At 33.3% G+C, this 26,793-nt stretch overlaps 1 protein-coding gene across 2 annotated transcripts; it reads right to left on the bottom strand.

The window, feature by feature from the left end:
- Window positions 1–94: 94 nt before the first annotated feature.
- LOC134252705 (fasciclin-1-like) lies at window positions 95–25,551 on the bottom strand. Of its 2 annotated transcripts, none has more exons than XM_062735214.1 (13): window positions 25,400–25,551; window positions 15,468–15,639; window positions 13,685–13,794; window positions 11,662–11,849; window positions 11,096–11,261; window positions 9,224–9,344; window positions 8,582–8,720; window positions 7,690–7,849; window positions 7,196–7,334; window positions 2,903–3,050; window positions 1,439–2,171; window positions 895–1,012; window positions 95–480 (listed from the first exon to the last, which is right to left on the bottom strand). In XM_062735214.1, exons 1-13 carry the CDS (start codon window positions 25,520–25,522, stop codon window positions 272–274), a joined length of 2,526 nt encoding a protein of 841 aa, XP_062591198.1. In that variant the 5' UTR covers window positions 25,523–25,551; the 3' UTR covers window positions 95–271. The 2 variants fall into 2 exon arrangements, with proteins under 2 accessions (XP_062591198.1, XP_062591206.1); XM_062735222.1 differs by lacking the exon at window positions 13,685–13,794 and adding an exon at window positions 13,506–13,615.
- Between the last annotated feature and the right edge of the window lie 1,242 nt (window positions 25,552–26,793).

The following is a 26,793-nucleotide window of genomic DNA, read 5'->3' as shown; positions in this document are numbered from 1 at the left end:
TTGTTTCTATAGCTTTAAATTTTCTTATGCCCTCACAAAGTCAAAACAGTACCAAAAGGGAATGTATTGTGTAGAAATCTTTTACAAACACGTAAAAAAAATCATTAACATTGGATCATAAAGTGATCACTTACAAAGAAATAGAAACATATATAATATGTTGTATAAAAAATATTCATCTATATACACAGTAAAAAAAAAAATGGATACTATATATATAAAAAGTATTTTAGTGGACAATGGTTCCCATGGCAACAACAATCCTCAGGAATCATCTCGTGTTGAATAAGGCATACTTGATCATTAACGTCCCTAACACAAGCCACAAGGAAAATGTCACATGACCCGCCGAGTTCACATTTCTCGTGAGGTCATCCTGAACAAATAATAACTGGTCAATGATATGCATCACCCCATTTGTCGCCCCCTCGTCCATGTGAATAACATTAGCTGAGGCTCCTCCAAAATAGATCCGCACATCTAAAAATAGATCAGAATGTTGTTAAGTAGATCAAAACTAATTTTGTTTGATCAGTTTGTCAAATCACATATTAATTTTTGTCCGAGATCCCTATAAGAAAATATTAACACAGAGCTAAAGGGATTGGGAAAAATACAGTACACTTCCATTATAAAGAACTCTATGATGAGGACTATTTATTTATAAGGACACAACTAATAAAATAAAAGACTTTCTATACCTGTACAAAGCTGTGTTGAATTTTGGTTATAAGGATATGAAAATTGATGTCACTTTGACTTCTTCAACAAACTTCTTCTATACCCAGTCTGTTAGTACTTACACCCCTCCCCCTCCCCATCTTAAATTCAGAATTCAGTAAGTTTTGGTTTACACAATTTTCCCGTTATTTTATGGTTCGACTGTATAATTACCTCTGTCATTGGTTTTGGTGAGACTAATTGTCTCCCCGTTTAGCATTTTCATCTGGTGGTTTCCGTTCCCCATTTTCTCTATATAGATCCTCCCCGGAACAATCAGCCGCTTAAACAACTGGAAAAAAAAGAATTACCTCATACAGTCTCAAAATTCTTCACTCGAGAACCATTCATTTAAAGCATTTTCATTTTCATGATACACATTATCATGTAATACGGAAAATCATATTTAACATGTAATATGTTTTATTATCACAATTAACAGATATTTTAAATCACATAAATGTTTTTAGTAATCAAGTTGCAATATTAATCTCTATGTAACGGAAAATTTGTCATTTACAAAATTAATTGTGCAAATCATAAATAGTAACTGGTTTAATTGATTCATGCACATGTAGAGTAAATTGAAGTTGTGTTAATTTTTATTTAAAAATTTTTGATAAAATGCATTTAAATCATCTTCCTACAAGTCGGACAAAACTACATTTATTTTGCTAGGAGTCAGTATTTTTTTTTACTATAAATCTATTTCACTTACATATTGGAATCTTGGCGTATCTCTCATGACTCTGTTCCCGTTAAGTGACACTGAGAAGTAGTCGATAGCACTGGAATTAGGGACAAACACGGTGAACTCACAAGCCACAGTAGTGGTCCCACAGTACCCCATGTCATAGTTAGACGTGCCCTGTGACCCAGTGTTCATACCATTCAGCATGTTACAGGGGTAAGTGTTACATGGACTTTTATTGGCGTTACTCGGGTCGCTGCAGTAGCTGACGTACTGACACTGTGTCGTAGAACCGCCATTACAACTCATGCACTGCTGGGAATTAGCGTACTGGGGCTGAGAACAGTAGGCGGGGCAGTTAGACCCCCCAGTCTGACAAGGGGCCGAGTTACAGGGGAATTGATTGGCGAACTGGGCCTGCGAACAATACGTAGGACAGGTGGAGCTCCCTATGTTGCTATTGGCACACAGGGCAGTGTTACAGGGATACTGGTTCTGGTAGTTGGCCTGGGCACAATAGGTGGGGCAGGTGGTGGACCCCCCAGTGTTTGTCTGACACTGGGCAGAGTTGCAGGGGTACTGGTTCTGATACTGGGCCTGACTACAGTACGTGGGGCAGGTGGTCCCCTGGTTGGTGAGAGCGGCTGATCCGTAATTTGGAGGATAGCCATAGATCTCAAAGTTACACTTCTCCGCAGTGAATCTCCTATCTGTCAGGTAGTTCTTCAGTCCCACTCTCCGCATGTAGTCATAGGTACGCCTATAATGAGAAACAAAACAGATATTACAACAAAATGTTCTGAAACACAAATCAATTTAGTAAAATTCTCAGTTAACCTTGGACTTTTAGGGGGCATGACTCTCTTGACACTTCGTAGTAAGTCTATGTCAAATGGCAAATAGATTCTCATTAATTAAGAAATTAATAACATAAGAAACTTTAAATTGTTGTTGACAATGATGAGACAGCTTAAGCCCCACCTCTTTGCCATACAAGATCTTGTAATTGGCTAGTTGCAAATTTCTATCCCATGTATTTCAACAATGAATGAAAGCTGTGTAAATTTCAGAAGCTAAATAAATTATGCAATGTCAAGAATGCCATGTCTTACTGAAAGTCCAAGGTGAACTAAGAAGTGTACTACATCAAAGTGACCCAAGGTCACTGAGGGCATACTGTGAAAGCACTCATTTTCATGGGGGGTTTAATTTTCATTGTTTCGAGGCAAGGAGAGATCCAAAAATTCATGACCACCACGTAATGTAAAATTTAATATACATTACTATGAAACATGCTCCATCCACGAAATCAAGTCCCCACAAAAGAAGATTTTACCTCAAACCTTGAAAATTTGACCCCGCGAAAATATGTGATTTTACAGTAGTCAGTACATAAAAATGCATGGTAGATCTTCAAGAACTTATTATATTTTGACATTTCACTTTCAGGAATGTTATGATTGTTGATCACTATGACCTATATACACATACAGTAGCCAGACGTCATGACAGATCAGCATGGGGAGATCTAAGTAGGGGATTCCTAGAACGGAGTCGATGATGTGGATCATCCCGTTAACGGTCTTTATATCCGGCCGGATCACACGAGCTTTCACGTTACCTCCCTGTACCCAGGTTTCTAAAAACAAAGAAGATACATGTATTTGCATGACAAGGTTCTGTACAACTTTTCTTCTTTAAGGATTCACAGTTTTCTCTTTCTTGAAAATAAAATAAATATTTATTTAAAAAAATACAACTATATCATTATTGAAATCATTCAAGAGAATATAGTTTTCAAACCAAAGTGGAAACTTTAAAACATGGATACCTCTCGCAGTACAGTTACGGTGCGCAATGGAAATATCGACTAAATTTTGTATTTAAAAATGTATTCGTAATCGGGATGGCAATTATTTTTAGTTCATTATTTATATCGGATAATTGTAATTATGATTAATAATAATAACTACATATCGAGGACGATTATATTCTATATTTAGTAGGGATGGCAATTGATTGCAGAATTGCTAATCGGTTAATCGCAAAAGGTTCCGACCGATTAACGGGTTAGTCGTATCAAGAAATTACATTTTGACATTTTCTTTTCATATTCACAAACAAGAGGCCCCTGGGCCTTATAGGTCACCTGAGCATTATTCAACAACTTCCCAGTGACTGAATTTGATCCATGTTTAAAGCCAGATGCTATAGCATTTACAATCTGGTCATCATAACTATACAATTAGCAGTTCCTTAGTTTGGTTACTTTATACCCATAGGCAGGGTAGGGGAACAAAAAATGCATTTCAACTAATCAGTAATATTCAGCAATAATCAGTAGTGCCGCTACCACACATGAACCCTTGACTCTTAGGCCTAGATCCACACATTGCACTATTTTTGGAAAGGAATACTTGCTTTTCAAAAATATTTGATTAATACCAAGGAGCACATTTCAAACAATTTATTCATTTTCAGTACATAAGTACAGCCTCCCCCCCCCCACCCACTATGGTACAACTGACCCTGGGGCCTTGAAATTTACAATTCTTGAAGATTAGGGATTGCTCATAACTATATAGGTAATTCATCTGCTTAAAACCTAGGAGAAAAGAAGAAAATATTCAAAGATTTAATGATTTTTCACTATACATGTATAATCAATACAGCCCCGCCCTAACGCCAGAATCCCTGACCCTGGGGCCATAAAATTCACAATTTTGGCAGAGGCACTTTTGCTGATCATAACTATGTACATGTACTTAGTTAGTTTATTCAATACCCAGGAGTAAAGAAGAAGATTTTCAAAGAATTCATGTATTTCCTCTATATAATCAATAGAGCCCCACCCTGACACCAGAAACCCTGGGGCCATAAAATTCACAATTTTGGTAGTGGCACTCTTGCTCATCATAACTATGTACTTAGTTAGTTTATATAAAACCTAGGAGCATAGAAGAAGATTTTCAAAGAATTCATGTATTTTCACTATATAATCAATAGAGCCATGCCCTAAAACCAGAACCCCTGACCCTGGGGCCATAAAATTCACAATTTTGGTAGAGGCACTCTTGCTCATCATAACTATGTACTTAGTTAAATTATATAAAATCTAGGAGCAGAGAAGATGATTTTCAAAGAATTCATGTATTTTCACTACATAATCAATAGAGCCCCTCCCTAACACCAGAACCCCTAACTCTGGGGCCATAAAATTCACAATTTTGGTAGTGGCACTCTTGCTCATCATAACTATGTACTTAGTTAGTTTATTTTTAAAATACCCAGGAGTAAAGAAGAAGATTTTCAAAGAATTCATGTATTTCCTCTATATAATCAATAGAGCCCCGCCCTGACACCAGAACCCCTGACCCTTGGGCCATAAAATTCACAATTTTGGTAGAGGCACTCTTGCTCATCATAACTATGTACTTAGTTAGTTTATTTAATACCCAGGAGCAGAGAAGAAGATTTTCAAAGAAATAATGCATTTTCACTATATACTTATTTAGCCCCGCCCTAGTACAAGAACCCCTGACCCCAGGGCCATGAATTTCACAATTTTGGTAAAGGACTCAATGCTGATTACAATCATGCAAACAGTTTGACTGCTTGATGTCCAGGAGTAAAGAAGAAGAGTTTTGAAGATTGCATTAATTTTAATGGTTTTGGCCCCACCCACCAGGCCCCAGGGGGGCAGGGATCATGAAATTCACAATTTTTGTTCCCCTTCACCCATAGATGCTTTGTGACAAATTTGGTTGAAATTGGTTCAGTGGTTGCAGAGAAGAAGCTGAAAATGTTCAAAAGTTTACGACCGATTGACGACGAACGACGTACGACGAACGACGTACGACGGACGACGACGGACAAAAACAGATAGCAATAGGTCACCTGAGTGACTCAGGTGACCTAAAAAGGCTTATAAGACGTTAGAAGTTTCACTCTGTTTATTATTTTGATCGGGGAAATTTATGTACGTTGAGTATATTTCATTTTAATTTCAAAGGACAAGAAAAAAAGTAAGAAAGCCATGAATTTTGCTTGAGAAATCAGACAGAGATAATTTTCCAATGCAGATGTTAAAGAAGTTAATTCTGCGTTGTCACCATAATCAGAATTATTCTATGTCTGAACTCTCATTTTGTTTACAATTTACAACGTTCTTTATAATAATATAATTTAATAGATATTAAACGGCAAAATATAGACATACAATAATTAAAAGTGCTTAACGGCGATGTTTTTAATATAACTTAAAATAAACACAGGACTATCTGCCTGGGTAACGGCATGATGTTATAAAAACAGTAATTAACACTTTACGAATTGACCAATTACCCTGCAATCTCAATACGGAGAAGTATAATTGCCACCAAGATTCTTAATTAAAAGATGTGTAAAAACACTAAATAAAAATCTATGCAGCGCTTTCCTTTCTAAAAAAAAAACAGAAGGGATTTTAAGGAAACTGCGCTCAAATTTACATATATTTTATTTTTTCCGACTAACCGATTACGGGTCTTCTAACCGATTAGCATCGTTCCGACCGATTAATCGATTAACCGGTTACAAATTTCCATCCCTAATATTTAGACTAATCATGTGATGTGGCAGTCACGCAATTTTAGCACATTGACTTGAAGTATTGATGTTACATATAAATATCACTAGTGCAAGGGCATAACCAAGTTAAATTTCCAAGTTTAGTATATAAATATTTTCAACATGCATTGTAGTTTCTAAAAAGTGCTGCGATCCTGTCTAAATTCTGCAATTTCATTGTTAAAATTATACTTGTATAACAGAATGCTATATTTTTTGCTTGTCAGCGGCATGAAATATTGATATAATTAAATTGTTTTTACAATTTCATCAGGATCGCAGCACTTTTCAGATATCTTAATAGTTATATAGTTAAAATGTAAAAGTTTACTTTGATCCATAGAGTGTATGCCCTTGCACTAGATCGATTTATTAAGACCCCCCACATTACCCTCCGATGTACTTGCATACAAATATACGGCAGTGTCAATTAAATACGTAATGTACAGAAAATATATTGATAAAATAGTAAAGGAGACATTAAATTCAAGTTATTGGCCCATTGAATATATGTAAATAATATTTTATTTAAGTATAGAATACTGTATACAGGGATATTTTCGCCCCCGTTTTATTTTCGCCCCTTTCGCCCTAATCTTGATTGGGCGAATTTAAAACGGGGCGAATTCAAATTTCACAGCATAATTTCTTAAACAGAACTAAAACTGGGCGAATTTATAATGGGGCACAATTGTTCGCACGTGGAAAAGGGCGAAAATAACCCTGTATACAGTACATATTTTGTTGAGAAAATATTACTTGACCTGTCTCTCACTGCATACAAACTACGTCATGTTGTAAGAAATGACGTCATACTGACAAGTGTATTGCGATCAGTGACTTGTTTATAAATTGTTATGTGGGATTTAACTAAAGACAAAGCAACACGGTGTAGTAAGTTTTTATGTAGTTTGATTTCTTACTGGTTAAATTAGCAGATAAACTCATTTTGTGGTATTTTAAAGAAATGTTGTATGACGTATATTGTGTATGATGTCATAGTCAAGTTTTCCCGTACAAATTAGGCTCCGCCTCCTTTTTGTAATCTTAACTGTGCTGCGCTTTAAATATAATTTTTTCTTATTTTTCTTTTTTCTTATTGTCCAAATTTTCTTATTGTCCTTATTGTCCACACTCTCTGATACAGTCAAACTAATACTACATGAGACAACTTACCATTTCTTTCATTATAAATGGTGACCCTCTCATTGCAGTACATGGTCTGTCTGTACTGGCGACTTTCGTATCCACTCATCGCTGGCAAGGAGGAGATGATAATAGGGTTGTTAGGGATCAGAATATGGAGTCGAAGCACCTGAAAAACAAAGAAATTATCTTACCTGTATTCAAGATCATAGCACTATAGGCCTTGCTGCGTGTACTTAAGATACTCTGAAATCTCAAGATCTATGGAACATACAACTGAACAGTACATTTAGTTCAATTATGGCATATTCTTCTTGTCATAGCTCTGTGTGCCATTTAAAAGCCACAGTGTCTAATATGAATTTGGAACAGAGCAATTAATGCTGTTATTTGACAATTTAACAATATTGTTGAAAGAAAACACATTCTTTTCCAGTCTCTGACTAGCAGAGTTAAAAAACTGGATTTGCTACTACAGAAGTGCAAAGAAACTTTTTGGCGTAGAGTGGTATATTTCTAGTTACCATGTCCACCAGTGTCTGATTACTATTGAGGTTGGCCCAGCGGATGTTAGCGATCTTAGCGAAGGCCGTGTCCAGAGGCATGAAGACCGACACCCCAGATGGCTGAACCAACGCGCTCCGTACGTTCTCTGTACCCAGATTTATCAGCTGTTCAAATTTCCTTAAAATGAATATCAAACGAAAAAAAAAATAAAACAAATTTCAATAGATTTAAATATAAAATGACAACTGCAGGAAATTCTGAATGTTCATATCATGATGATGATAGTGAACATGATTTTAATATCATGAACTGATAATTAATAAAGCAAATTTCAATTTATTTCATTATCATTCCAAATTATTTTTTTTAGTTATGGAACGATCAAGTTATTCCCAAGATAACAGTGTTTTTGTTTAAAGCAAAAGGTTATTTTTGTTTGGATCTGGTTTTAGCCATTTCTAAACATGCTAAATAATATTTAAAAGCTAAACTTCATGCTAAATATATACACTTATATACAAAATTAAAAAGTAAATTTACATAGACTTTGAAAGAGATAGAAAAAATCATTTCAGAGAATGGAATGAATGTAGAGTTTACAGAGAGGAAAAATCTTTTGTCACACATTCCTGTAAAACAAATTTTATTTGCAACAACTTTATTTAGCAATTTACTGGGGGTAAACTAGTTTGCAACGATTAATTTTTGCAATGAAGCCAATTTAGGTTCATTGTGTTGTTAACAGACACATTACAAGACTTAAAGAGCTGGTTCACGGCAAGAAATATTTGCAATGACGAGGCTCTCTCTAACTTCGCGAAAAGTTCTGGCACACAAATAAAAAGTGGTTAATAGTAATTAACCATATTAGCTAAACACAAGAACCCAAGAGGAATAAACTTGACCTACGTCCCCTCTCGTTGAATCTGTTCCCGGATGTTGTTGTACACAAATCCTAACAGCTGATCCACCACATGAACTACTCCGTTAGACACCGTGATATTTCCCTCAACAATGGCTGCACTGACACCATCACTGTTAACATACACTGAAATCAGAATGTAAATCATTGAATTCAATTTTTAGTTTAAAGCTCTAAATATGTAACTTCACAAATCAATACATTGGAATGTTAATATTTTTTACATTTGTGTGTGCGGAATTGCTAAAAAAATTCTTGACAAAGAGTGACATTTTCGACACATTTATTGAGCACAGAATTAACAAAATAAATCATTTATTTATGCCTGAGACTATTCAATCAGTATTCACACCATATTCAGATTATGAAAATTATTGTTTAAATTTCAGTTGACATCAACAGTAAAACTGAAATGTTCTGTAAACTGCTATAATACTGAGAATTGAAAGGATTGGTGAAAAGTTTATTTTCCAACTAATGCTCTACTTACATTTGGTAAATATTTTAATGAGCTACAAAATATTCACTTCTTTTTCATCCACAGCTAGAATGAAACAGGATTGCACATTCAGACTGTGGTTTGCAATTATGATGACAATGACCTTGAACCCTTGTAAACTTTGACCTACCATTGTAACCTGATGGCTTCCTGAAGGTCAGTGGTTGACCTCTGGCATTGGTAACGCCTTCATTGTGGGAGATACAGTTGGTGAAAATGGCCCGATTAGGAACATAATGAGCTTGTAGGATCTAAATTTAAAAAAAAAAAAAAAAAAAAAAATGAGCTTTAAACTAAATCATTTGTGATCTTCTTGGAATCCCTTTTTTCATGCAGGAAAAGTTAAAAATTAGAAGAATATGGGAAGCATCAATAAATCTGCAGTAAACAAAGTGGGGGAGATGAATGGCATTGGACTTTAGAATAATAATAATGATAATAATAATAATACTTTATTTTAAGAGGGTGACCCGATTAGTGCAATGCACTAGTCTTCCTCGGGGCCCTCTAAGCATGTTCACAATCATACAATAATGAAATCATTGTACAATAATAAATAATACAACATGACGTAAAAATACAAGTACATATAGATTTCAGGAGATTTTAGTTGCGGCATGTTATTATGAATTTTTCTACATTTTTACGAAATGTGTGTAAATTCTGTGAAAAACGTATGTACAAAGGTAGTTTGTTCCATAAATGAACACCGGAATAATGAAAAGAATTTTTAAATTGATTTGTTCGATATTTCGGTAGATGAAGGTCATAGTTTGTTTCAGATCGTAGAGCATAACTACTAGAAGAAATAAATTCAAAAGAGTCTCTTAAATAAGTAGGTGCCATACCATGAAGTGTTTTGTACAGTAATATATATTTATGAAAATCAATCAACTCGTAAATAGTCAGCCATCCAAGTTTTTCGAATAATGGTAGTGAAGGGGAATCAAAATTTCTATAGAATCTAATGTGTGATTTTACTCATTGTAATTCTGCAGGATCTATAATAATTATGTAGTACCTGTTACAGTTGTATTTCTGTGGGATTTGATATTTCCTTGTTAATTCTGAAGGATCTGATGGGATTGTAAATCTATGGAATCTGATTGGTTTATATTAACCTTTTGTCACTTCTGTGGGACTTCTTGGTAGATTTGATAGGTTTATATTTACTCACTGTAATTCTTTGGGATATGATATAATTTACCTGTTGAAATTCTGTCGGATTTGATAGGTTTATATTCTGCGGGATTTTATTGGTTTATATCCTTTGGGATTTGATAGGTTTATATCCTGTGGGATTTAACAGGTTTATATTCTGTGGGATTTGATAGGTTTATATCCTGTGGGATTTGATAGGTTTATATTCTGTGGGATTTCATAGGTTTATAGTCTGTGGGATTTGATAGGTTTATATCCTGTGGGATTTGATAGGTTTATAGTCTGTGGGATTTGATAGGTTTACAGTCTGTGGGATTTGATAGGTTTATATCCTGTGGGATTTAACAGGTTTATATTCTGTGGGATTTTATTGGTTTATATCCTGTGGGATTTGATAGGTTTATATCCTGTGGGATTTGATAGGTTTATATTCTGTGGGATTTGATAGGTTTATATTCTGTGGGATTTCATAGGTTTATAGTCTGTGGGATTTGATAGGTTTATATCCTGTGGGATTTGATAGGTTTATAGTCTGTGGGATTTGATAGGTTTACAGTCTGTGGGATTTGATAGGTTTATATCCTGTGGGATTTGATAGGTTTATATTCTGTGGGATTTGATAGGTTTATATTCTGTGGGATTTGATAGGTTTATATTCTGTGGGATTTGATAGGTTTATATTCTGTGGGATTTGATAGGTTTATATTCTGTGGGATTTGATAGGTTTAATATTTTTACCGTTTGTAATTCTGTGGGATTTGATGAGTTGATATTCTGTGGGATTTGCTTGGTTTATACTTACCCATTCTAATTCTATGGGATTTTATGCAAGTATATTTACCCTTTGTAATTCTGTGGGATCGTTCTTGAGTCTGTCTAGCTGTGTGATAGGAATCTTTTGCATTGCGTTGTCATTGGGTACAAACAAGGTGGTTATCTTGTCTGGTGATGAAATATCGTTAATGCTGTCTTGTACATACATATAGCTCATCAAATCCATGAATCGCCTGTAATTTTAATTTATAATAATTTAATTTTAGTTGTAACAGGTCATTTGATTAGGTAAAAGATTTCATCCATTTCGTATAACATAAGTTGTCTATGTTACAATTGAGTTATGTCAAAAACGTATCACTCTGCTTGAAGTTACTTTCAAAAATATCATTCAAGGGGGCAAACTTTTCTGTATATAATATTAGTACCTATATTTTAATAGGTTTGAGAGAATGTGAAAAATTTGTTAAGGTGTACACATGATATCTTGTGGTTTGGTTCTTTTCCTGTGTTAACTTTTTCATGTACTTTAAGCAAAAATAAAGTTAACTCATGTAAAACATGTGAACTTAAAGGTAATTTACAGTAAACCCTGCTCTGAAGCAAGAGTTAATAATTACGCAAGTTACATACGTAAATCTCTGTGAAGCATCTTCTGGATCTTGGATCCACCCAAACGCTGTTTTCTGACTTGGTTTACGCATGACTCCATTTAGACCATGAACGAGCCCATTGGTGGCTGAGATGTCGCGATTTGTTCCCTCTGAAATCTCCACACCATTGACGTAATACTTGATTGGTCCAAATGTGCCGGCCGAAGTCTGAAAGAAAACAATTACATGTACAAATCAGTCAAAGTATTTCTTATTCTCTATTATCATGATTAATTTATAAAGTTTTCAAATTTACATTCATGATTTAATTTGATCATTAAAATTAAAACTCAAGAATCCTTATGAGAGTTAACCTCTTTTATCATAATTTTCCCATATGATATAATTCAAAAAAAAAATTCAAATTCAAATTCCACATGCAGAAACATGAAAAATGTGCAAGAAACAATATGCTAAAAAATAAAATAAATACAAGACTGAATATATCCACCCCAAGAACTTATTTTCACAGTATTCTTTATCTCTTTTCAACATATCATTTCAAGTGTGCACTTAATATAATAATGTATTAACTTCAAAAGTTCAATGTCAATCATCATTAATAAATTAGAATAAAAACTCATTTCAAACACAAAATCTTCCACTTCAAAACAGTCAATACAAATGTACAAAACTCATCAAATTCATAACCAAAAAAAAGCCAGTCAAACCAGTAGGGAAGCTCACTTTCAAAGATGCTCTACCATGATATCTTGCAACACATGCCAAACAAGACGTGGAAGAATCAGTAAATAATTCATCAAAATGTATACATCCTTATGTTGACTATAAATATTCAATATAGATAGTATACAGGTTTATTTTTCTTGTTTTATTTTTTCATTCTTTTACACAATGTCATGCTAAAAAAAATCAGCTCCCTTTTAAAACACACCAAGTCACAGTTCTGTAGAAGGTCTGAACAAATAACTTATGGTCTTACCATTCTTTGAATTCTCCCTAGGGTGCCTCATTCTAAATTTTTTAACCTGTGACAAGGGTCAAAAGAGGTCAGATGGGCAAAAATAAAACATTGACAAAAATTTCCCTGTATACAGTTTTTCTGTAGCTAATGTACTGATACACGTAATATAAGTTTAGAGCATTTTGAAAGATTAGTGCCTTAAAAATAAGTTAGTTGCAGGTTCAGGCTACAGGCCATGGTGTTAATTTTTGTTCTGTTTGCTTTCAGAGTGTAAAAGTTATGTGATTCCACAACATGCAATTTCCAAACACTGTCAAGATAACTTAAAGGTCACAAATTTAATTTTTGGTTCCATTCATATTTGATACTTTGCTAAAAAAGGAAACATAATTCAGAGTCAGTCACCATGGTCATATTGTCACAATTTTTGGGGGTGAGCCAAAGGCCCAGATGAAAAGAAACTTTGATGCTTCTTTCTGTTTTGTTACAAAACATTTTGTCAACTGCCATAATTTCAAAATATTCCTTCAAAAAAAAAAAAAAAATCCTAGCAGTTTCAAAAACCACTTTGAGATTGAGATCTACTAATTTTCAAAGATGGTTTCCTAAGGGGACATAACTTTTCTCTTATTCATTTCCATAAATAGGATATATTTTCTGGAATTAGCAAACTGATTTATAGAATATTAACAAGAAATAAAATGCTACATGAAATATGAAAAGAACTTTATACCTTATTTGCTTCTTTGTTCAAGATACAGGTTATCAGTATAAGTAAGGTCAAGGTAACAGGGAATGTCAAGGTTTATGCCTGTTGGTTATACCTGACAGTGTTTTAGATAATAAGCAGAAAAGTCAAAGTCAAGTCCAGTATGCTACAACACCCACCAAACACTTACGGTGTACAACCGCTGTTTTCTATTTATAAATAATTTGTCACCATTGGAGTCCATGCTGCGGAATTGTATATTGTCCCTCATGGAACCCGTTGTTAGTCTTGAGCCATAGACTGTAAAATTAAAATACAATACTCTGCCCACTATGCGTTCCGAATACAAGTAAATAAAACGTGACTTACTGTGTCCATTCTCTGGACGCGATTGAAAAAGAGGCGGTCCCCGTTAGAGTCGCTGCTCCGTAATTGTTGGTTGTCCTGGATAGCTGTGGTGGGTACGCGATTTCCTGGGACTGAAAACCACAAAGATGGAGGCAAGAATACCAAACATTGTCCAACTCGTGCTCAGTGGTTCTGACTAGCATAATTTATAAGTGCATAAAACATGCATGCAGATAAATCATTTTGTGAGTTTGTTATACTTCTAGTGTCATGTGATGAGGAGAAGGGGGATATGTGATTTAGGATCATCTTTGATTTCTAAAAGTATCGTAAAAAATGTCCTCGCACAAGCATCTTTTGCAGCTAAAAACTGTTTCTGCTTTTAAAAATTGCCTTCTCATTTCCGAATTGGACATGAATGCCGCCTTTAAATGATCGATATCCCAGTTTTCACAAGACCCAACTCATTTTTAAAAATCCCCCCCCCCCTACTTACGTACCTAACAGCTTACAGAGATCTGGGGCAGTTTTCAGTTTCCCTATTTAGTAATATTATTTTCATAGTTTTAATAAACTTGTTTGCTGATCTGTCATAAGCGTGCATGCGTTTTCAGTCAGCAGATTCTGCGAAAAATGAGGTTCACCCCTCCCCTTTAGTTCTAACCCTTGTGATGTTTATATCAAATAAAGTCAAACCTCCTTATATCAACTGGAAGGACTGAGAGACAAATTATTATATTATTTCTATATACATAAGTTCCAGATACTGAGGGCCGGTAAAATACTGTATATTAAGTAGAATTTTTAGCGAGGATTTCATTTTGGCATTATTAGTGAGGGTGCTGAAATCGCTAAAATTGAATATCACTGCAATAAATTAATTGCTTTTTATTTGAAATAGCTTCTTTAGTGTGCCTTTTAAAATCTCTAAATTAACATCTCGCTAAAAATAAATTACCAGTTTTTAAGGACAAATCCCTAAATTTGCATCTCGCTACAATATGCAATTATACGGTAATTCTTCCTTCATTTAATTATGGGTATACTTCATGCACTTGTGCTAAATGAATGTGTCTGAACATAAAACTTGATGTAGGTATGTGTATTAAAAAGTATATACAAGTAGTCAATAGCAAAATGAAAGAGAAGTTGGACTTTTTCTTGATTCACTGGTTTTAAATCTATAAACTTACAATGCAATATAAACATTTAAGCAAAGGCAATATATACATTGTATATTTAAAAATCATGCATGCATTGGTTAAAAGATTATAACATACGATCTGAGAGTTTATTAGTCATCATTAATAAATAAAATTTAATCTAAATGCTTACATTAAATTAGCAAACAAGCCAAAATGTTTAAAAAAAAGAAAAAAAGAAATTAATTTCATAATTTCATAATTAAAACACAGAAGATTCTGAACACATTGAGGGATGAAATTGGACAGAAATAATTTTATTGACCATGTTGACCACTGTGACCACTGTGACAATATAATTTCCTAAGTAAGAGTTATCTTTCTTACAAGAGGGTCAAATGAACCTTAAATCTATTCATAAATGGTAGTCTTCAATATACCTGGGTACTACTAATTGTTGATCACACAGGAAAAGTTATGAAGATCAAAAATGATTTCATCATGGTTATTGAATTTAAAAAGAAGATTCCTCCAATTCATTCATTGAGTAAAGAGTTTTTAAAATATATTGTGCATGCAAATTAACCAATATTATAATTCACTGTAAGATTAATATGTTTACGTAATACATGTTAATTCTTTTTAAAAAAAGAAATACTTACTTGTACAGAACTTGAGGTAATCTTTGAGCTCCGTTTCCGTATAACTGTCTATTATGTTGCGTTCTCTGTATGGTAGCTGATTATAAGCCGTGTCATTAAACGCAAACACCGTCATCGTAGTTGGAGACTCGTAGAACCTCGTAAGTTGTGCTCTGGTAACCAGCTGCGCAAACTGAAAGTTGAAATATTCATTTTTAAATTTATACAATTTTGCTTTAAAACTAGTGTACATGCATTAAGAATTTTTTTTTGCAATGATTCAATTTTGGCATTTATTAGCAAAGGCATTGGTTTCGCTAATCAATCTCAAAATTCGTCTTCAGAAATTACAGGTTTCATTCTGAACTCTATGGTAAAATCAAGAAAATTAGACTTCTGTCTAAAAAATAATAATATACTTCCGATGTGCAATGATCAGAGAAGTATGCATGTGTATCATATTTTTATACTTCATGTGTATCATATTTTTGGGGGTCCATATCTCTTCCATCCTCTCAAAAGTCTTATATTCACTGATATTTTCTTTTTTGTTCTGATTTTCTTGTTTTTAAAAAATGATGCTTTTATATTAATTCGGTTATTCTGGAGTTGAAGAGTGTATCCTGACAATCATGTAGTTACAATAAACCAGTAAATCTACGATGCAATGTATCTAAATATAAATTAATATATGTCCCAACTGTCTGTTTATGCGGAAATGAAACTCAATTGACTACTCCTCAACGGAAGAGTGCACCTACACCGTGTATATCCCAACATGCGGGGTGTATACTATGTTGTGCGCGGGGTGTATGCTTCCGAAGCGAGAGAAAGGGGGTCAATGTAGGTTCTTTGTCCATTTTCTCAACTTACGGATATTTTTCGCCAGAAAGCATAAGCCTACGGAAGAAAGCATTATCAAAGGAGTACATGGATACCTATGAATCCACTGGACACCTTCTAGTTTTCTCAAACACCTCAACACAATTCCGAGGATCGGAGCAAGATTGACGCTACACTGTGTTTATGATCAAATATCAGAAGAAAGCTTTGCTTTATCATCACTTTTATATTATTGTTAAATACATGTTTACTATATAAACTTTTGTACAAATTGTCTCCAAATAAGACAGTTCGTATATAAAGATATTGACGAAAAATCAATGTTGTGTCCGGGGTGTATGCAACATGTTGTGCGCGGGGTGTATACCCCTCTCTTTATTTTATAGTATCATTGTCTGAAATATCATTAAAAAAATTCTTAACAATTGACTTTTGTGAAAGTTATATATCTATTTTTCAAATTATTCACCAGTATTGTAAAAGCACAACTTCAGGTTAATGAATTCGATTTACTGAAAAAAAAAGATACACTTTCATCGTACTTTTGGCTTTGCATGCCTATGGAAGTAAATGTGCAGGGTGCTTTGTTAAACTGTTTAATGTGATAACCAACAATTCATCCCTTCGATTTAAAGACACCTTATTCAGATCATTCCTTTATAAATACTTCACACATGCATCGTTTTGAACATTTAACATTTCCTGATATTCCTGTTTAACCTTTTTCAACATTTTTGAATTGATACTGCATACGGAGTGTATATATTTCAGTTGATTCGATACCCAAGAGCATGCTCTACTATGAACAATTTTTAAAACGAGGTAAATTATTGACAAGCAAGTTGATGAAACTAGAATATCAACAGTCTCGTTTAAAGTCATCATTTCGTAAGTTCTATGGTGGATACAATGACCTTGTCAGCAAATAAAATTTATCATTGAGTCAAATGCTGACTGACATTTTTCATACCAATTGTTAGTTCATTATTTATACACTGAATTGACGACGGATTTTTCCGTTATTTCACGATCATGACAATGAGCACACGGCAGGTGTGACCGGTCAGCAGGGGATGCTCACTCCTTCATGGCACCTGATCCCACCTCTGATGTTTCGGAGGTCCGTGTTTGCTCTGCTCTTGTTTTGTATTGTTTTATGGACTTTAAGATTGAATACTGTGCGTTATCTCCACATCCCTTTTATTGAAATATTTAGCTTTTTGTAACGTCATCAACTCTGCAAAAAATGTTTTCCTTCATGTAGTATTTATATGCTGTGTACTTTGCCCCCTGGAGCTCACATTTGGCAGTAATTTTTTTGCTTTATATTGAGGCATTGTATTGTACTGTACTGAGTACATATTTTCTAGGAATGGGCCCGGGGAGGGCGTGTTTGTGTCTTAGGTCATTTTGGGCAGGGGGGGGGGGGGGGGGTAACTTTACTAATAAATTTCAGGAGGGTTAGCATTAATTGATATTAATTACACATCAACGTAAAATTGTGATTGTACCAAAAACAGCTTTTTTTAATTGTGCATGCCCTAAGAAAATTGTCGTCCCTTATTACAAATGTGCATTTTTATAGCTGTCTATAAATTTTTATTGTACTTGTAAAATATGAAATCTTTTCAGATATGGAAAAATGAGTCCACATATTGCAAAAATTGAAAGGAAAATTAATTTAACATATCATACAAACACGTAGTATTCCCCTTTTTGTTCCAGACACAACTTTTCACTATAGAAAATGTTCATCGAAAGTAAAGTTACCCCCCCCCCTTTTTTTATTGCAGCATAGTCAAAAAATGATTATGTAGTATGTTAAAGTAAAAAAAGGAGAATTGTTACTGAAAAAAATGGGACCTTTAACCTTATCTGAAATTGGAGTTTTGAGTTTCGATAAGCCCCCCCCCCACCCTTTTTTTTTTATAAGGTAGTCAACCTATCTCCAGGTTTTTTTTTAGGTATCCCCCCCCCCCCCTTCAAAAAAGATTCTAAATCATTGTTATAAATGCTTAAGAATACATGTATTAATAACATAAAAGATGCAGAAACAAAAAAAGAGATTTATTCATAATACACCATTCATGTAGTGTTTCTATTATTTCTAACAGGCGAAATATTTAGATTAAAACGATCTGAAGGGCCCCCTTTGGAAAGATTTTATATTTTATGATTACGTAGATTTAGACCATTGCGCCATCTACAATGTAGCATTAATTCAGATAACAATCGCTCCTTGCACATCTAGCGCCTATTATGTATGAATACGATTGTTTTTATTTTTTTTTATCCTTTTGATTTTTTTAAAATTTAGTTCATTTGTTTTATACCTCAGTAAGTTTATGGACTTGACGTTTTGGTTGGGCATTAGTATTAAGGTCTTTTATCAACACTACCTGTCGCTTATAAACCTGTGTAAATAATATTTTTATGGTTACTTCGCAATAACAATCTTAAGAAAAATATGGGGTATACACCCCGCGCACAACATGTTGCATACACCCCGGACACAACATTGATTTTTCGTCAATATCTTTATATACGAACTGTTTTATCTGCAGACAATTTGTACAAAAGTTTATATAGTTAACATGTATTTAACAATAATATAAAAGTGATGATAAAGCAAATCTTTCTCCTTATATTTGATCATAAACACAGTGTAGCGTCAATCTTGCTCCGATCCTCGGAATTGTGTTGAGGTGTTTGAGAAAACTAGAAGGTGTCCAGTGGATTCATAGGTATCCATGTACTCCTTTGATAATGCTCTCTTCCGTAGGCTTCTTTGATAATGCTCTCTTCCGTAGGCTTATGCTTTCTGGCGAAAAATATCCGTAAGTTGAGAAAATGGACAAAGAACCTACATTGACCCCCTTTCTCTCGCTTCGGAAGCATACACCCCGCGCACAACATAGTATACACCCCGCATGTTGGGATATACACGGTGACCTAGGGAGATAATTATATCTCTTGCAGAAACTTGCAGAGTAAATAATAAATTAATTCAGCTTTCTACATTTGTTTATACATATTATACTTTACAAATTCCTGGAGAAAGTTCAGAGAAATGGAACATTTACTAGTAGAGAATTTTTTTTATAGGTCTGCAATAAAAGTCAATTAAACTAGAGGGAGTAATCTCTCTTATCAAATGGTTGTTGAACCTTAAGAATTAATACAGTATGAATGATTAAAATTTTGACTTGAGAAGATTTTGTTGGTACATTGTACTACCTTAAAGAAATTAAAATAACTTGAGAGTAAAAGGTTGAATTTTTACTGCTGTAACAGTTTTACAAAACAGAAAACAAATCCAAATTTCCATGTCTTATGAATAATACATGTAAAAATAATAATATGTCTACTCATGAGCTGTGTTTCTCAAGCTGTCAATACATAAGTCATAAAGAAATAAAATTGAAGATAATCAAGTGTTACACTGAGAAACATTTAGGAGAGTTTTATTCTCCTTTATCTGTTTATATGGCTGTCTAATTCAAAACTCGGATCATTTCCCACAGTTGGTTTATATAGCCCTATTATTCTGATTATTTGGATTTCATTTGCTAATAAAGTTTGTCATGATCATGCTTAAGGACAGACGAGACGTTCCTTAATACTGTAATAGATAATTTTTTTTTCTAGGAGTTTGTCATTGAAGTATTGCTACTTAAACATGTTAACTCACAAAAAATTGACTGAGGTACCTTACCAGGCATTTCTACAAGATACCAGGGGTAGTTTTTCTTATATAATCCTTTGGGAAGAAAAATAATTTTCCAATTTCAAATGTCTAAGTGTTTGGATTTTTTAAACGTTTAAATAGAAACTGGTTTAGAAATCAGAATGTTATTAAAATTTTGAATATTTTTCATACATTATGAAGATATACAAATTAAGCTGGCCGACTATAGTTTCCATTGCACAATATTTCGCGCATCATAGTAAAATGAAGCGTATTTACTGTTTTATTGCAACCTTTTTCACTTAATTATTAAAATTAAACAAAAATAAGAAATTATATAAAAAATGCAATTACAATTTGATATAATTTAATTTTGATTTTGTTCTAGTCTCTCATTGGTTGATTTCCAAAAAGGAACACAAGAATAAAACGTAATAACCTGGTTTGGTATGGGGACACACCCCCTTGACAACCAGCTGATTCATCTGTATCTATGCAATCCAACATTTCCAGTCCATGGACTTACATGGAAAATTCTACATTTCATAAATGTCCTTTTAACTTCAAACAGTAGCTCGCTTTTACCTCGTGTAAACAAACATCATGGCTGCTAGATCTGTGTATCACTTGTTACGTCCCCTTGTTTCAAATCACTTCCGTTACTAGGGATGTATTATTGAGCGGCAAATTTGAACTCATAAAAAGCAGCACAATTTTACATCCACAATTGTTTAATTATTTAAAAATTAAATTATAAGGAATGACTCTAATTCTTAGCCAAATTATTCGATTATAACCTGGTTTGGATCAGTTTACGCTTTTTTATAATCCGCTTCGCGGATTATAAAGCGTAAACTGACCCAAACCAGGTTATAATCGAATAATTTGGCCAAGAATTAGAGTCATTCCTAAAATAACTGATTCTTTAACCGATTTTGCAATTGATAGGTAGGTTGACGTTGTTGTAGTGTGTTTTTTACGTTATGATAATCTGTAGCTCTTAAAGAAAGGGGTAATAAAAATATTATTAAAGAAAAAGTAATAAACATACGCTCTTGAAATTTAAAACATAGAAATTTGAGAATATCTCCAATATTTTTATTACGTTTTCATGTGAATCCATTGCGTACGTCATATTTAGTAATACTCTATAAAAATAGTAAAATTTGCTAATTTTTTGCATTTTGAGATGCCCCTCTGGTAACAAGACGGTAGAATTTTGTGTTTTTTACATATATTGTATAATATAGTATTACTCGTCAAATATTATAGTTTGAACAAAATTTCTATTGTAGTATTTGAATAGTTTGCTTTAAAGTGCTACAAATTGGCATTTTCATATATAATCCTATAGTAAATGTGCTTGTATTTTGAGACAGTCCCTCAAAAATACCTGGACGGTAGATGTCCCCCAAACTTTGCATGTACACTGAAGTTAATGTAAGCTATATATGGTATAAAATTGAAGAGTTTTGCTATAATTGCAGTTTTCACACAATAAAACTATAGTCGGCCCCCTTAAACAGATTCAGACCTTAAACTCATTATGTACATGATGTATACTAAGAAATTATATTTAAGTTTTTTTTTTAATGTCAAAATTGAATTAATTTTAAATATGATACCTTATTTATTCAATCTTAAATTTACATTTACATGGATTGTCATGATCATGCATACTTATTTCAGTCATATGTATACTAGGCTGTACTTATATTAATTTACATGTTTACCAGGTTTTTACAAAAAAAAAATGTCAATTTTGTTTAAATATTATAGTCAACGTACCTAAACGTTTTAAAATCATTATTTAAATTTACATTTTTTATGTCTTTATAAAATATATATATACAATGTATTTGTAAATGGGTAAATCTTTGACGCATAGCATGCATAATATATTTTATTATCAACAAAGTGTCAAACTTTTAGTTTTGTTCTTTATAAATCTCAATTCATTATTTTCATGAAAATCTACAATCTTCTAATACTGTGACATAAGCTCCCCCCTCCCTTTCCCATTTATTTCAAATAGCTATTCAGGTCTTGCATTTCACATTGAGGATAATCTAAATTGGTAAACTTGACCAGTGACCAGTCCATTATAAAAATTTGTCACTCGAAGCTGTAAGCCTGCATTAAATGTCAGAGAGTCACAATTTATACATGATACACTCTACATAGAGGCCTCACACCATTACAAATTGAGTGTTAAAATCCGGACATATTTATCATGTCACCGGTATGAATGTGCACTGCCCCCCGGGGTATCCTTTTCATTAAAACACATGTTAATCTCGGTCACTCAGCAATAATGCTTGTCAAAAAGTTCAAAGAAATGACAAGGTTTCCTGGAAATCAATTTAATATGTGATGGATGACGTCTTTTTACCATATTTACGAGAGAGAGAAAAACAATTGTGTATTTTTAAACAGGATAGCTAATGGATATATGTTAACATCCTGAACCAGCTAGACTTTTATACATATAATTACGATATGGGGCCATCTTTTAAAAAAAAATGTTTGTTTGCCCTCTCTTGGCTATAAAAAATGGCCAAACTTATTTTTTTTTACCTGCATGCAAGAGCCAAATTTGTTTTAAATTCTTTTTTTCCCAAAATTTACTCATCTAGTAAACAAGTTTGTCAGAATTTTCTTTAAAAAAAATATCTCACCTTAGCTACCTTCCGACCTAATTTTTTTAACCCTTAGTAAGGAGAAGGCAAAAATAAATCCTTTTAAAGATACAATACAAGTGATACCTATATATAACATATGATATAAGCTTAATTCAGTGAATCTTGGCATGTTTATGTAATCTGTCTGCAATTTTTAAGGACATATAAAGAGTTACATGTATGTAAAATCATATCGCACTTCTTTTATTTTCATATTTGGGTTGTCTCAAATTCTGATCCCTCCCCCTCCCCCCCATTCACAAAAGTCATACATATACTTAATCATGTTAATATTATATATTATACACTTAACCATTGTTAACATGCTATCTTGTTACTATTAATTTAAAGATAAAACAATACAGTGTCATGATAAAATGATGATGTCCTTGCATAATCTGGTTCTGGAAGGGGTCGATCAGGTTTTTTTAGGAGGTGGGGGGGGGGGGTTGAAATCAATTGGCATTGAGTAGCCTTTTTTCAAAAATAATGACAAATCAATATTACAGGAAATTTCTAAATCAATAGTTTGTTTAATTTATAGATGTTAAGCTTTATAACATTTTTGGAACATATAATTAATGCTTAATATATAGTTATTACATAAACATGATAAAAACAATGAATAAAGGTATATTGTTCCTAACTTTAATCACTTTCGAAGTTGACAGTTGATCATGTTTGATGTGAGCAAGTGATTATACAAATCAATTTTAGAAATAGTTCAAATTCGCAGATAACCTGATAAGCTATATAAAAACTAAAATAAATACAGATAGTGACTCGATATATGACAAATTTCTGCTATTTATATTCATATGTCATATCAGTTTCTATTATAATACACTTTGGGTAATATTTACCTGTGCAGAAGTATTTTTATTGTGCTTAAAAGCTGTGACTGCAGCAGCGATTAAAATGACTCATCTATTAATATATATATAACTGCATTAAACTTTTCTTTTTTGTTTACTTTTAACATGACTGTATACTGCTAAGAATCTTGGATGATTACTGATGCAATAATTTGCCACATGGTTTGATACTAGACAGTTAATCACTTAGCTGTGAATTAGTTAATTGATCACCTTTTTCATCATGATTAAGCAATTTGTAATAAACTTAAACTTTCATCTTTACATTATTTTTAGTATTGTCCTGACTTGCTACCCTCTCTCTCCCTAAGAAGTGCATGATGATCACGCATGCAGCGAGATCGACTTCTAGAAGATTAGTGTTTTAACCATGTTAACTAAATCCCCTCTACCGACTTGGAGAGGATACAGTATGTAACACAATCACATGTGTTAATTCATTTGTGAGTGCATGAGTTAACGCATGAATTCTGTTATGTTTGTAGATATTTATAGATGTTAAAAATGCTTTTTACAAGGGTCGATAGATCGATGGTCATGCAGCTTTGTGGAGGCCCCTCATGTCATATAACCCTTAACTTTGCGATTAATTATTAGTAATTTTAAGTGTTTATCTGCAGGTTGAGCTTTTCATCTATTATTTTGAGCATTATATCTTGTTTTTGTTTCATGTCTATCACATAACATTAATTGTACCAAAGATCATGATGGACTATGTTAAGAGGTTTGCTCGATCTCGAGTCCCAGTATAGCAATCGTATATATACTAAGTAAGGAGTGAATCCTTGCCACATGGATTCAAATCCTACTGCATGCGTAACAACTGAAAACTGGTCCTTCAGATGAGACCGTTTTTAAACTGAAGTCTGGCATTGTCAAAGTAGGTGCCTGAGAGCTGCATATGTATTAAGTCTAAATTTTCAGCTTCCCATCGACAAAATTATAATGGTGACAATAAACATCTTGAGCAATATGAGTAAAAAAAATGAGAGTAATTTCAGATCTAGAAGGGATGTAAAAGTTATCAACATGTGCACACAAGAGGGAATTAACCAGAGTAACTTGGGGGTTATGTTTTAAATTAGGAGGGGAAATCGCCAACGCAGATTTCCATTTCAACCCTATAAACAGGGGGCTATAATCAGATAATTATTCTGTTAATTATTTCATATTTAGGTTCTTCACAGGGGTCTGTAACATACTGTATTTGATTTTATGTAATCCTTTTTTGTATATACATGTATCTATACTAGTGATTACGTAAAATCAAAACAGTATGTTACCCCGGCCCCTGTGAGGTTCTTAAATTGTCCTCAGGAAATGACTCCTTAAAAATGTGTGATGGGTTGGTCACCACTTACAAGTAAAGAATTAAGTGTAACATATGTATAAGCAGAAGTCACAAATTTTACTGTGTATACAGATATGTTTTTTGTTATCATTTCATGTTTTCAAGTACTAGTATCTTAATTCTGTGTTGTCAATACTTTCACACAGCATGGGTTATTTTTAGCACACATAGCATTTAATTTATTTAAGAAAATAAAATTTGTTTACAATCTGTCATAAAACTTCAAAGTTGTGTTTAATTACTGAGTCATATGGCACTACCCACATAAGATTACTGCACCATAAATGGCTCAATCATGTTTCTAGAATTTATCCACATTCTTCCTCCAACATGTCCAAGTTATTCGATCTTTTTCAATATTTAACAATGCCCGTGTATATAAAAAAGTAATTCTTCATTTACGCAATGTTTTATTTACAAACTTTAACCATACGCCATTTCCTAGTTTGAAATATTACACACCTTGACCTAATAATACTGAACCTTTTCCCGGGAATAAAAACGCGCAACTTTACCTTAGAAAATCCTGTTGTTCGCTGGAGAATTTGTAGAATATTTCCTGATATAACTTGTCCTTGCACATAATTAACTAGATAAAGTGAAATCAACAGTCCCAAATTCGTCAATTTCGCCTCCATGACTTCACATTTGAAATTGTTTACCTGAACTAAGGGACGCTACTCGTGAGCGCTTCCGGGCAGGTGTAAAAACCACAAATTATGAGAGCAGTAACCACAGGTGTTAACATGGTTATGACTTGTATTTTAAAATGGCTTGCAACATTCCTTTGAAACTGAGTTGGAATATTATGCTTTCCTTTCAACATGTTCAAAAGGGAATTGCGACATTTGCGTCAAAATAAACTTTCAAAACACTTAAACAGGCATATTTCTTTTACTTTTATGAATGCCAAAGGTTGTCAAATAAAATTAAACCCAGAAATTTCTTGACAAGCAAAAAAAAAAAAAAAAAAAAAACCTAAACTAATTCCCCAAAGGTGTCCGTTCTGTAGGGGGGGGGGGGGGTTCCAAGATCCCTTTTACTTGGTTTAGTTTATATACAGCTGTTTTAGCTTCAAATATGAAGAAAATGATTGATAACATCTGTAGCATATCACGCAGGAGCCAGGAACAAGGTGCTAGATATAAGAACAAGAACTACCAAAAAAAAAAAAGCTTCGGAGGAAGATCTAGTGGCCACTATCAAGACAACAGAGGTTATTTTGAATATGATCGACCACCCTACGACCAAAGGAGAGATGCATACCAAAAAAACAATTCAATTCAATTCAATTCAATTTATTCTCTCAAAACCATGTAAATGGTACATGAGGTACAAAACATATAAAACATATATACATATAATACAGTGGGTCAGGCAGAAGGTGATAATTAAGGAGAACAGACAATACTATTAATTTTAGAAATAAATGTACATAATTGTTTCAAAGAATCAACATCATTTTGGCACATGATTTCACAAAACTTAATGGTATTTGGATTAAAACAAAATTTTTGGTTCAAATAAACTTTTCTTAATTGGTTTAAAGCACTACATTCTAAAATATAATGATACTCATCTCCTATCTGGTTATTACTGCATAAGCTACAAACTCTTTCATTTCTTTGAGTACCATTCCATCTACCTGTTTCAATTGGGAGGTGGTGATTTGTGGTTCTAAACTTAACAAAAGTTTTTCTGAATTTAAAAGATAACAGAGTTAAATATTTTTCGCACTCAAAATTGGTTTTAAAAATTCTATAATTTAAACTTTTTGAAGATTCTTGAACTTCACTATTCCACTTTTGAATATATTGATCTTTTAATCTTTGTTTGACTGTAGCAGTTATCCATTGTACATTATAAAAATGATGTTCGTGCTCATACCATATATTTGATAAACCACATC

This window comes from Saccostrea cucullata, unplaced genomic scaffold (assembly GCF_032062105.1).
Source record: "Saccostrea cucullata isolate Sc308-1 unplaced genomic scaffold, CSIRO_AGI_Scuc_v1 ctg6183, whole genome shotgun sequence".
Classification (NCBI taxonomy): domain Eukaryota; kingdom Metazoa; phylum Mollusca; class Bivalvia; order Ostreida; family Ostreidae; genus Saccostrea; species Saccostrea cuccullata.
Note: the sequence above shows the minus strand (reverse complement) of the source record. Positions and strands in the feature narration are given on the sequence as shown.